This window comes from Camelus dromedarius, chromosome 7 (assembly GCF_036321535.1).
Source record: "Camelus dromedarius isolate mCamDro1 chromosome 7, mCamDro1.pat, whole genome shotgun sequence".
NCBI lineage: Eukaryota > Metazoa > Chordata > Mammalia > Artiodactyla > Camelidae > Camelus > Camelus dromedarius.
In genome coordinates this window covers 10,610,244-10,622,959 of record NC_087442.1, presented here as the reverse complement: position 1 = coordinate 10,622,959, position 12,716 = coordinate 10,610,244, and the positions used below count along the sequence as shown (strand labels likewise).

The window sequence follows — 12,716 nt, the reverse complement described above, 5'->3', positions numbered from 1 at the left end:
TCTAGATCCAATGACATTCACAGGGGAACTCCTACAATGACTAAGCAGCCTGTGTGTGTCCAGATTTATTAATATAATTGGATATAATCTGGAGGAAACTCTCATTCAAAAAGATACATGCATCCCAATGTTCATAGCAACACTATTTACAATAGCCAAGGCATGGAAATAACCTAAATGTCCATCGACAGATGACTGGATAAAGAAGTTGTGGTATATTTATACAATGGAATACTACTCAGCCATAGAAAAGAATAAAATAATGCCATTTGCAGCAATGTGGATGGACCTGGAGATCCTCATTCTAAGTGAAGTAAGCCAGAAACAGAAAGAAAAATACCATATGATATCACTTCTATGTGGAGTATAAAAAAAGACACAAATGAACTTACTTACAAAACAGAAACAGACTCACAGATATATAAAACTAACTTATGGTTACCGGGGGGAAAAGGGGAGGGAAGGGTTAAATTGGGAGTTTGAGATTTGCAGATAATAATATATATAAAATAGGTAAACAACAAGTTTATACTGTATAGCACAGGGAACTATATTCAATATCTTGTAGTAACTTACAGTGAAAAAGAATATGAAAACGAATATACATATGTTCATGTATGACTGAAGCATTGTGCTGTACATCAGAAATTGACACAACATTGTAAACTGACTATATTTCAATAAAAATATATATACAAGAAACATAATTGGATATAAAAGCATTCATTTGTCTAAGAAAATCTCTGTGGGCTAACGAAGATGGTAATAATTGCATTAATCAAGTCAAGACCCTGTACTGGTGCATTTTCATTTTTCTAAGACTTTTAAGTAACAAAGAAGTAGGAAAAAAAAATAATTTCCTATTATTGAACCAATGTAGTGCACCACGAAAGGAGAATCTTTCAAATCCTGGTGATAAGGTTGGGAGCCCTGGATCTAATCCCAACTGACATTCTACTGAATAAGAGGAACGTAGGTATTCCATAAACTCAGGACCACGGCTCAAGGGGTAATGCCAAAAACCACGGACCTTCACTAAATGTTTTTACTGATGTTCTTCACTCTTCCAATCCCTTACAGCAGCATTCTTAAGCCCCTTTCCTCACCAAGAAAAGAACACTTGAAAATCAAGAATTTTCTATTTAGGCCAGAGTGGCTTTAACCAAAGTAGAAGGCAAAAGGGTCAAAATGCCAAAGGGGAAAAGAAAGGAACAGTAGAGAAAACAGAAGCATCGACAGTGCACTCAGCTATAATTATGCTCCATCCAGTCCTCAGGCAAGGGGAGGGGTCTCCTAATAATAATAAAGATTACAGGGGTCAAAGGAACAGATCTGTACGTAATTAGTCTGGCCCCAAAGAGAAAGACACACATAGGGAGGTAATCATTTGTTCAGCATCACTCAACCCCTAGGCCAGAAGGCTATCTACATTCTAGATCCAGAAAATCCCTCAAGTAAGTTTGAAACAAAGCAAAGTTGGAAAAGAATGCATCTGGGACACAGGGTCAGGATCATTGGGAAAAGTCCAGCCACCCCCAACTCGTTCAGGTTTACCCATTTCCTGCATGCCGAGTCACTCACCCGTCTCACTCAGGCATCTCCTAAATGTCCATATGTCCTGTCGTGTGGTCCTTACACCAGGGACAACCATCATGCCCAGTCTGAGATGCGTGGAGCACAACTGCCCCCAAGCGCAGCTTTGCTGCCTCTGAGACAGCCCTGTCACACTCTCAGGCTTGTCTTCCTCAGGCAGCAACCCTGCTTTGTGCGAGACAGGTGCTCTGGATACTCAAGGACACTCTATATATACTGAGACAACTCGAGAAGCTCTATATATACTGAAACTCTATATATACTGAGACAACTCGACTTTCGGATTCAGTGAGGCTCTGCGCCCTGTTCTTTCTCTGAGCATCCACTGTCTGTGGTCTAACTTGACTCTCACTCTTTGCTCCTTGACTAGGCAGGCAGTTTCTGTTCTCTTTCTGACCCAAACAACCCCTCTTCCTGGTCCAAGTGGAGCTATACCTGTGGCTGGCCCATCCTGCACTGGGCATAAATCTCCAGTCACTGAGCTCTTGGCAAAATTCTTCTTCCTCTATCTTTTGCTTTCTACCCGCATGCCTGCACCCCTTCTTGGCTGTTTTCAGGTCCCTAGGACAGTAACTTTGGTTACCTGTGAACATTAAATGAACCTAGTGTTGAATGGATGTGCTCTGGACTCACAAGCACCTGCTCGTTCTCTTATACCAAGGAGAGTTTGCTCTCTCCAACAGCAGACTCTTACATCTACTCAGCCATCCTCATCTCAGGCCTCTGAAGGACCCCACAGAATGACAGGCCCACAAGAGTAAAAGGGACCTCAGAGATATTTACTTCCACCTGCTACCTAATCCAGGCATCCTTTCGCAGGGCATCTGACAGGTAGTCAGACGGCTGACATCATCGCCAACGCGGTCTTACTGACAGTGCTCAGAAGAGAACGCAGGCCAGAAGGATGTCCGTGTTACCCTCATAGACCAGAAACAGACTCAGAAATGAAGCTGGAGCATGACTTTCCTTTCTTTAGAACAACAGGGTTTCCGCGGAAGGTCACACCACAAAGGCCTTGTCCTCTTTGTAAATGACAAGAAATTTTACAAATGTATGGCATTTTTAATACCAAGCATTCTTTCAAAGTTAATGGGAAAGCCATCACTCCTGAGACAAGTCCACTTTTACTCCTTAAGCCCCATCTCTGGTCCCCCTATCTCATGCCTGATTTCTGTCTGGGTAATCAGGAGTGGGCCCCTGCTGGAGCCCAGTGAGCGGTACCCATCCCGTGCAGTTTTGCTCTGGTTTCCAGCACGATCACCCCAAGCTCTCCTCCCCTTTCATCCCCTTCTGGGAAGAGTCACCTGGAGCAGTTTCTGTTGGAGGATGGTGATGTCTCGGGAATTTGTGCGGTTGCTACAGCGGGACTTGAGGGGACGGTGGATGCAGCACATGGTGAAGCAGATCATGTAGAGCACGTACAAGGTACCCAGGATGTAGAAATACGGCCGCCCATATTTCTTCCACTTGAAGCTCACCAGCTGCTTCACAGGGGTCTGTTCCAGGATCTGGCGAGCCTGCCGTGGAAGAAGAGTGTAGCTTGAGGTGACCAACGTAGTGAGGGTGCCGGATGCCCCACTGGGTCCCAGACAGGCAGGGCCGTCATCAGCACTACCATCCATTCAGTGAGTCTGTCATTTCTTTTGCAGACAACTAGTAAACCTCCCCTATGTGCTAGGCTTCGTGCTAGTGCCGCAGATAAGCTATTACAGAAATCAACACAAGGACCCACAGCCCCATGGAGGCTCTGAAGGATGAGCAGCAGATGGTTCAGTGAAGGCAGAGTGAAGGAAGATTATTCCATGAAGTAGCAGCAGGTACCAAGGTAGGAAGGTGTGAGAAGACACTAGCAGGAGAGATGTGGTTGGGGACATGGCAGAATCTGTTGGGAGTGATGGGCATGGGTTATAATGGATGAAGTAGCTAAGGGTCAGATCATGGTACCTTCTGAATGCCAAGGTTGACTTTGTTTTCTGAAAGCAATGGGATGCAATTGGTGGGGTGGGCGGGGTGGTGGTGGTGTTAAGCAAGGAACTAGTCAGATTTGCTGTAAAAGTGTTGCAAAAAAAAAAAAATAATAATAATAATAAAAGAAAGGGCACCAAGGCATCAAATCTGAGCATTCTGAATCCAAGGAGAATGAAATGGTGGTAAAATAAAACTATCATCTTTATGTGCTTATTGTGTGTCAGGAATTGTGATCTGGTTAAGAAGCTATCTCTATTAATGTTCATATGTTTATGGAGTAAATAATACTATACAAATTTTTCATAATGAAACCATTGGCCAGAGAGGTTGATTGATTTTTCAATAATCAGTTGGCTAAGAGTGGCAATTGATCCAAACCCAAATCTGTCTAACTAAAAATACACACTTTGAATTAAAAATTATTGTAATATGCTTTCAATTTGTGTTTCGAACTACTAAGTCTCCTATGGAAAAGGACTTTTGTGTTGGTAGCATATTATTAATTGATGTAGATCTATTTTAAAATCGTTTTCCATTACCTAAATTTACACTGACATTTTGGTTGGTACTATGAATGTACTTTAAAGTAATAAAGTTTAAAATATTTCAATCATTCTAATAAATAAATAAATGCATTGTAGAGAGGCACAACAGAGGACACAGGGCGTGGGATGTGACCGTAATCCAAGGCACATGGGTTAGTGCTCGGATGTAAGTAGACAGAGAGGGAAAGATACTCGAGGAGGAGGATGAATAGCACGAGGTATCTGAGAAAGCAGGAAAAGGCAGAGTCAGAGCATAGCTGGAGGGATCAACCACCAGCACAGAGAATATCTTTTTCATTGAATTTACAGGGAAGAAGAGAGACTGGGCAGTTTCCAGCTCTGCTTGGCAGGAGGACAAAACAAGAAGTTGGAGGTGCTCCAGCCAGAGGGCCTCTGTTTCATCATAGGAATCTGGTTCTCCTGATGGAGCTCAAGGCAAAGGCAGTGAGGGATATAAAAGAGGCTAGAAAGGAATTCTGAGGGAATAGAAAAGTAGCAGACCAAGACAAAAATAAAACCTGGAAGAGAAATGTGAGAGCCAGCTGAAATCAGACACCACGGATTTGAGGGTGCCACCATCCACCAGAGGGGCTGGGGTTCCAATTCCTGAGAAATCCTGCTCAGCGCATGTCTGTTTCCAGGGACACTCTCTGAGGAAGTTCATCTGTAAACTGGCCACTCTTGCCCTGTCCTCTTTTCATTAGTACCAGCAATCATCTGGGTTTGACAGCTCCAGGAGGAGTCCTGGGAGATTGACAGGTGGCAGAGAAGCAAGGGGAACTACGTTTTGCTGTGATCTTGGGGGTTCCAGGAATCAGGAAGTGTTCTCCCTCTCCATCGGTCTTCAACAAATTTTCCCTTCCCTCATATCACTCGATCCAGTGCGTCTGACTGACCTACATGTTTCTCCCTCTCTGGAAAGCTCTCTTTTTCCTCATCTTCCCGGTGATTCCCAGCGCCTCCTTGAACCCCCCACTCAAGCATGTGGTCTGTGACATCTTTTCTGGTCCAGCCAAGCCAAGGTAACTCAGCCTCCGTTTTGCGGCCACTGGGCATAGCACAGAGACAGTTTATGTCGTACTCTATTACAAGTATTGAGGACGGGGGCTGGAAAGGGACAAAGTTGACTGACAGGAACTGGGTTTCATTTATTTCTGTATTCTCAGTTCCTGGCACAGTGCTTGGGACCCAGTAAGAAGCTCAATATGCTGAATGAATGAATGAATGAATGATAGGAAGCAACGTCCCTTTGGAGAGTCCCTCATATGCAACATTAAAAGGGACAAGCGCTAAGCACAGAGAGAGAGGAGTTAGGAAAGGGGTGTTGATTGCAATTTTCTCCCAAAGGTCCCAGGAGTCTGTCCTCATCCTCATCTCTGACAGGGCAGGGAAGTGTCTGGAGCCCAGGATCTCAGACAATGGACAGCCCCTCCTCCTCCATGGTACTCATACCTCCCGCTTCTTGGAAGAGACCACGAGCTCTAGAAAGGACACATTCTCTCCCCAGGAGTCGATCTCCGTGAGGTCGTAGAGGGTGGAGGTCAGCGGCCCGCACGTCCACTGGATGTGCTTTCGCTTCTGCATCAGGTGCTGGAACATCTGAGGGGACACAGTAATGAGCTGCAGGGTCAGCGTGTAAGGAGCTGGTCAAGGGGAACAGCACGGCTGAAGAGGGGCTGTTGCCCAGTCCTGGTGACTGATGGACAGCTGGAAATTGACAAGCCTCTGTTTCCATGAGCCTGCTTGTCATGTTTTGGTTATCTTTCTTTCCCACAAACCCTATCAAGCTCTGAAATGAGAAAACAGGCAAAGAGAGCATAACTTTGGGTTCCCATAGCAGATAATCTAAAGTAAGATTCTCGAATCCTCTGGAGTCAGGAATTCCCAAGGCTGAGGACTTTAGTGACAGAGCCAGGAATAAGGGAGCACCACCCTTTGGGGGAGTTTGGGAAGAAGGGTCCTGAGAAGGACATGGTGGGGCTGGGGGAGTACCCCTCACCACGGTGTTGCCCTCCACTCCGGCCAGCTTGAAGGGGGTGAGGCCCTGGTGATTGGGCACGAGCTCCAGGGACTGCAGGCGGTCCCCACGCCTGTCGTAGGACAGCAGCAGGTTGTACATCTGGCAGGCAAAGGTTTTGTTGGGCTGGAGGACAAGGATGTGCAGCACTGTGTTTCCTAGGGGAGGACACGGGTGTCACATGGCCCCTGGGACCAAAGTCCCCGATGCTCCCCGTGACCCACTGGGTGGGCCTGGGGGCGGCCCGAGCCCCTCCCCTCACACCCCCAGCGTCCCCGCCCTCCTCAGCCCGGCTCTTACCCAGGGAGTCCTGGGCCCGGATGTCAGCTCCGTGCTCGATGAGCAGCCTCACGATCTCCTCGCTGCCCATGCAGGCAGCAAAGGACAAAGGGTGCTCCCCTGGGGGTGCAGAGGGCCCCGCACCATGAGCATGCAGGCTGGGATGGGCAGTCTCTCCAAGTGACTGCCCCCTCCCCCATCTCAGCTCTGGGCCTGGGGACACTTGTCAGCAGAACCAGAGACAGGGGTGGTGCAGGGGCTGTGGGCTGGGGGGTTGGCTCTGGCCTTCAGCCCTGTGAGGGCTGACCCCTCCCAGCTTCACCAGGCGTGGAGCCTCCCCTGCCCTCCCTCCCTCTGCTCCTGCCCGCCTCCCCGCCCCCCGGCCCTGGCCCTGGCTCTCACCAAAGTAGATGAGGTTGCGGGGACTGAGGCGGAAAGCTGAGCCTAGAGCTCTTGCAGACACGCTGGCCCCGTGGGCAAGCAGGGCTCTCACCAAGTTCATGTTCTGGTTCATGATGGCTATGTGCAGTGCCGTCTGACCTGGATCAGAGAGCCCTCAGTCACGGGGTCTGTCCCCAGTCGTCTCGGAGACACAGCATCCCCCGGCTTACAGGAGGTCCCTGACAGACCCTTGCATGGATTTCTGTCCTTGGCTCAGCAGAGTGGCCTGAGACCGAGGGCACCTCATCCCTCAGGCAGGGCACTTAGCTGTTTCTACCGCTTATCTATTGGAGGTGGCATATAAAGGTCACACTTCGGTGCTACTTTGAAAGAGACAGAGTTCTGTCCTTCAGGGGACATGAAAGAAGTTGAAAGGAAATAATCAATGGCTCAAGGAGGTCACGGATACTCAAAGTCAAGACCAGGACCTCTGTCTTCCTTTCAACTCAGAAGAGTCCCTCCTGAACCCTCCATCACTCCTTCGCCAACCTATCCTCAGAGGCCCATCTTAAGAGATGACATCAGACCCTCCCCTGGCTGTGTCCACCTTGAAAAATCGTTAAGGTTCCTCACCTGCAAATGGCTCACGTATGGTGGGCTCCTTGACCAGCTCCGGGGCGGCCTCCAGCAGCACCATGGCGGCCTCCAGGTTGTCATAGAGGGCGGCTATGTGCAGCGCGGTCTCCCCCAGAGCTCCTGGAGCAGAGCGGATTGAGACAGGAGCATCAAACACCTCCCACAGACACTCCCCAAGGCCCTTTTGCAGAAACCCTCAGTGTCCGGGGGTGGAGGCACAGGGCTCTGCCCCACCTCCATCGTCCCACCTCGTTGCTGAAAGTCACAGGTTTGGTCCACCAGAAGCTCCTTCAGGACACACAGGTCATTTTCCTTGGCTGCCCGAAGCAGAGGAGACTCTCGGATTCTGGGAGAATGAACTTGAGTCAGGTAGAGACAGCATGGTGAGAAGCTGAGAGCAGAGAGGAAGGAACAGAGACGGTGCCTGCCTAGGACAGACACTGGTCACACAGAGTGTGCGGTGACACACTGGAGAGTTGTTTCCCGGACTCTGGCTGAGGCTCGGACTGGGGCGAGAGCTTGTCTGAGGCTCCCCCTGTGCTTGCACTTAGGGGGCCTGGGGGCTCAGCCGAATGAGGGGTGTCATGCCCGAGGGAGGAGGGCCTGGACAGTGGAATGGGTGGTCCTGGTGGCCCTGGCCAAGTCAATCTAAGCTGAGTAAACATTCGGAAACTTGGGGATCTGGAGCAGGTGGAGGAGAGAGAATTTCTGCCCAGGTTTTACCCATGCTCCCAGGCCTGCTGAACCGGCTCTCTTTAGCCAAGGGGAGTTTGAGAGATAAGAAGGAAGCTGAGAGGGAGAAACGGGCCAGCTGTTAGAGCCCCTGGGAAATGAGTGCGCTGCTGAATTCTGACTCCCTCTGGGGTCAGGTCAGGGGGCTGCTGAGGTACATGTTCCTGCTGGGTGGAGGGCAAGTTTGAGGTGGGGTGTGCTGGCTCTGTCTCTTCTGTGGTTTACCCTGAGACCCAAGGCTCTGGGCTTCTCTGAGCATGTGCGGCCCGGAGAGGATCCCCGGGGAGATACCCGTCCTGTGGTACCTCTGCCGGTTAATCTTTGCTTCTCCCCTGCCTGCACGAACCAAACAAGAGATAAAGCTGCAGCCAGCTGATTCCTGCCGGGCAAGTGTGTGTTGGCTCTGAAGGTGAACACAGGGTCTGGGAGGTTGAGGGTCAGGAGGAGAGAGATGAAAGGCAGATAAACAGACAGACCAGTGGCTCCCGTGATGTCCCTTGCCCCAGATTCCTCTCTTCCAATGGCTCCATAAGCTGATGGGAAAAAGTTTGTTTTTTTTTTTAAGTAGAAGATTTTTTATCTCAAGGCTGAGATAAGGTCTGCCCCTCAGGGAAGTGTTCTCCGAGGGGCTGAGGAGTGAGGACCAGCCCCCGCCCCGTCTCACCTAGACCATCCATGTGAGGGCACTCAGCCCAGAGCAACCAGGGCTGGGATTCCAGAGCTCTCTCCTGGACCGAGGGTTCTGCACACAGCCTCGGCTCTCAGGACCCTGGCCCCCTGCCCTCTGCAGAGGGAGTTCCGAAACCCAGCACTCTCCCGAGATGGCCCTAGTTCCACTTGAAAGTCCGGAGGGAGGGAGGGAAGGGAACTAAAGTTTCCTTAGCAGGGCCTGGGATGGGAGGTGGTGAACAAGCAGAGCGCCTTTCCCAAATGAGGCCTCAGACAGCACCCAGGGCCCGCTGCACAATGTGCAAGGCCCACAGCAAAGTAAAACTGCCGGACCCCTGGTCCAAAAATTAAGAATTTTAAGATGATGATACAGAGCATTCAGCCACATGCTGGGCTCTTCTGAAGGAGTTATGCCACTGGAGAGGCCATGTGCTCCTGACTCCAGCCCTGTCTGGCCCCCAGATCTGCTGGTGGCAGCTCTCTGATGGGAGACAAGTCTCCCAAACACTGAGGCAGAGGCCTGCCTTCAGGACGGCTAGCTGCTGGTCTTCCAGGCTCTGGACCTCAGGGCTGGCCGTAAGATGCTCTCCCCTTCCAGGGATACCTGTGCCCCCAGACTGTCCCAGGAACAGACACGGGCCTCATCTCTGTACCCGTAGGACCTAGCACAGCCCTGAACACAGGAGACTCATAAAAGATAGATGGTCTACGTGGGTCCCTAGTGGGACTCCCTGACGTCGCCTGGGTTTCCCTGGTCAGCTGGTCAGCTCCAGGCATTATACAGAACAGAGTTCTCCCCTGTCCCCACGCCATCAACTTGCATTCTCATTCACAGCAATTCCTCACTTTTCCTCCTTCAACCAACGAGTCTCCTAAAACTCACAGGCTCTCAGCCCTTCCCCAGCAACCTGTTCCCCAAGCCTGCACCTGCCTGTCTCCACTCCTCCCCTGCCACGCACCCTGGCCTCTTCTGTCTGGTCCCTCTGGAGCCCCCGAACCTCCTCCCCTTTCACTAGGTTAGAGCCCAGGCAGCACTCTGCCCCCACCTTCCCATGGCCCAAGGCCACACCCCCCACCGCCACTGACAGAGGTCGCTGGGCTTTGGTAAGGGGGTGGGGGACTGGCATCCCAGTGCCTGGCACGGAGCTCTGGGCTGCTCTCGTGGGGAGAAGGACCCAAGTGGGCTGGAGGGTTCCAGGCTCGGGGGGGGGGGTGAAGGGAGGGGCAGCCTACCTCTTCTGCTGCAGCATGTAGGCCTCGTCCAGACCCTGATCCCGGTCTTGCTGTCCCACCAGCGAGGTCAGAAGTTTCTGGAGTTGGATCCAGAGTCCTCTTGCCTTGGGTGGAGAAGCCCCCATGCCTTCTCCTTTCAGGCTCTGACAATTAAGTTCCAGGGATGTGGTTAAAGGGAGCAGGTCTAGGACCCAGAGGCCCCTGAAGGGTGGTCGGCTGGGGCTGGGACTGAAAGAGGATGTATCTCCAGTATGACGTGTGTGCAGTCTGCGGCTGTGGGGTGTGGGTATGTGTGCACGTGCACTGAGGGGACTGGGACCCTGCCAGGAGAGAGGCTTTACCTGGAGGGGGAGGAGCTCTTTCTAGAGAGAGTCCTTGGGGGCACAGAGCCTGGAGGGGAGGGAGGAGGGAGCCTGCTCCTGTTGATAGGCTAGGGCGGCTGAGACCAGGAGAGCAGAGGGGTGGGGCAGAGGAATCTGGACGGGGAGCTGCAACAGCGCCTGCAAGGTGGGTCCCACCAGCACAGTGAGGGATTACCTGGGATGCAGGAGAGTGCGGAAGCCAAGCCCTCCAGCTCAGCAATCAGCAGGTCCGAGTTTGAATCCTGGCTCTGAGTCCTTGCAGATCAGTTAGGTGAGCTTTCAGTGCATCTGCAAGATCAAAGTATTACCCACTCTCACGAAAGTGTCAGTGAAGCACAATCGTAACAGCTCAATGACTGTTGACTCTCCTTCGACCGAAGGGCTCAAAAGACCCCAGGACTGCTCCTCTGAGCTGTGGCCGTCCCTGCCCTCTATCCCGCAGCCCTGCCTCAAAGGAGGTTTCCTGGCTGCCCCTCCTCTGGGAGAAGCCCAGTGATTTCGCTTCCCTTCCAGCCCCTCCCTGCCAGTCGGGGGAGACCCCAGAGAGCCCTGTGCGTCCACAGAGACTGAACAGCAGGAACTGGGCGAAGGTGGAAGAAATCGCGGGACTCTCTCCAGGAATGAGTCAACAGGAGGAGTTTGAGTAAAGAAGATAAGACAGTGTTAAATTATTTTATGGTATTAGTTTCTATTTCTCTTCCTGATTGTTTTCAAAGAGGTATATCCATATTATCAAATTGGAGTCACTCAATACATCAGTGAGGTACCTGGGAGCCAGCTGAAGGTTCTCTTTGTATTTCCTGAGTGAGAAGACAGAGCACGGAGAAGTAGGTGTGATTACCCACAGCTGGTGGCAAAACTGGAGCTGGTCCAAATCAGCCGTCAGACCTCGCTGCTTCTGGGGAACCTTCTACCTAGAAAGAGGAGAGGCTTGGGTGGAGATAGGCTGGGGACCCTCCCCCTTGGGGGTCTTCAGGAGCAGGGACCCCTGTCTTCTTTTGCTGTAAGAAAGAGAGGGCTCCTCTAGAGATTGAAGGATGGACAAAATAACCTTTAGAGAAGGACAAAAACTGAAAGGAACATAAATAAGGAAAGGAAGAGGAGGTGCCTGAGACCAGGAGGAAACATGCTCTCACCCAGGGAGGGGGGAGATGCTGGCTGGCCAGGGGGAAGGGTCACCTTGTGGGACATTTTTCTGCTTTGCTGGGGGTTGGGGCAGTGTGGGGCTGTAATGACCTCCGAAGCCTTGGGACTTCCAGTCTAAGGAGATGGAAGGAGCGATAAGGGTGAGGTGGGGGGTGTAGATGAGCTGATAAGCAGGGGCCGGCGAGGAAAGGAGCACCTGCCCAGGAAACACTCAACCCATAAAGCCAGTCCTGGAGAGAGGAGGGGCGGGAGGGCCCGGTCAGAGCCGCACAGAGCAGGTGCACGGGGCTGGCCATCAAGGGCACAGTCTTCGGTCCTCGGGTCCCGGGGGAAGAAAGGCACCCCCCCCCCTTCCCCAAGTTCACCTCTGGTCTCCCCCTCCCACTTGTGCTCCTTTGCCTGCACTGTCCCCTCCAATGGGAGGGACAGGAATAAGGTGCCTGAAGGGGACGGAGCTGTCCCACCTGTCCCACCTGGAAGGCTGGAGATTCAGAAATGGCTTCCTAATCTTTAAGGAGTTCTCTCCTCTTCTGTCCTCTGGCTTCCTTCCCCATCCCTCCATCCCCTTTGTCAGAGCCTGCATCGCCTCCCTATTTTCTCTTCTCTCCTCTGATCCATTTCCGTCCTCCCTCAGCTTTCTGTGGGCAAGGACACCTACAAACTCTCTCCCCTCTGGGTAGCAGCTCCCCAGCCCGGTGATGCCTCTGGGTCTAGTGCGAGTCCTTAAGCACTGGTCTGGGGCCCCTCACCTCACGGTCGTGTCCCAGAGCCCCTTGGTGCCAAAGCATCCAGACCTCTTATTCTGATGGAATAAATAATAGGAACACCCATAAACCTGAAATTCAATTTTTAGGTCTTACACTCCCACCCCACCTGCCCACAGCCTAGGGAAAGAATTTGAATACAATGCTTTAAAACATTAATACTGACTGTCATCGGATGGTGAGAGTACTAGCCTTTTTGTTCTTCATACTTTTTCCCTTTGTACTTTTTCAATAAGAAAAAAAAGTAAAGGGGTTCCTGGTTTCCAAGGAGGATTTATCTCCTCAGCACAGGGCGTCAGGCAGGTGGGTGGTGAGGAAATGGAGGAGTGGTGGTCAGGGCCACCGCGGTCTTTCTACCGCCCCTGTAAGACAGCCCCCACCCCCAGCTGCC

The 12,716-nt window shown here is 51.5% G+C and overlaps 1 protein-coding gene across 2 annotated transcripts in view; it reads right to left on the bottom strand.

The window, feature by feature from the left end:
- TRPV5 (transient receptor potential cation channel subfamily V member 5) overlaps positions 1–11,573 on the bottom strand; it is a 29,288-nt gene extending 17,715 nt beyond the window's left edge. The window contains exons 1-10 of one of the 2 annotated variants that reach the window (XM_010999262.3): positions 11,183–11,573; positions 10,591–10,703; positions 10,054–10,196; positions 7,668–7,765; positions 7,417–7,539; positions 6,805–6,942; positions 6,424–6,522; positions 6,106–6,281; positions 5,559–5,705; positions 2,898–3,110 (exon numbers count right to left, since the gene is read on the bottom strand). In XM_010999262.3, the coding sequence (XP_010997564.1) occupies positions 2,898–3,110; positions 5,559–5,705; positions 6,106–6,281; positions 6,424–6,522; positions 6,805–6,942; positions 7,417–7,539; positions 7,668–7,765; positions 10,054–10,178 (1,119 nt within the window). In that variant the 5' untranslated portion in view covers positions 10,179–10,196; positions 10,591–10,703; positions 11,183–11,573. Of the gene's footprint in view, positions 1–2,897; positions 3,111–5,558; positions 5,706–6,105; positions 6,282–6,423; positions 6,523–6,804; positions 6,943–7,416; positions 7,540–7,667; positions 7,766–10,053; positions 10,335–10,590; positions 10,704–11,182 lie in introns of those variants that run through there. The other variant, XM_064487279.1, reaches the window with a different exon arrangement.
- Positions 11,574–12,716: the final 1,143 nt, after the last annotated feature.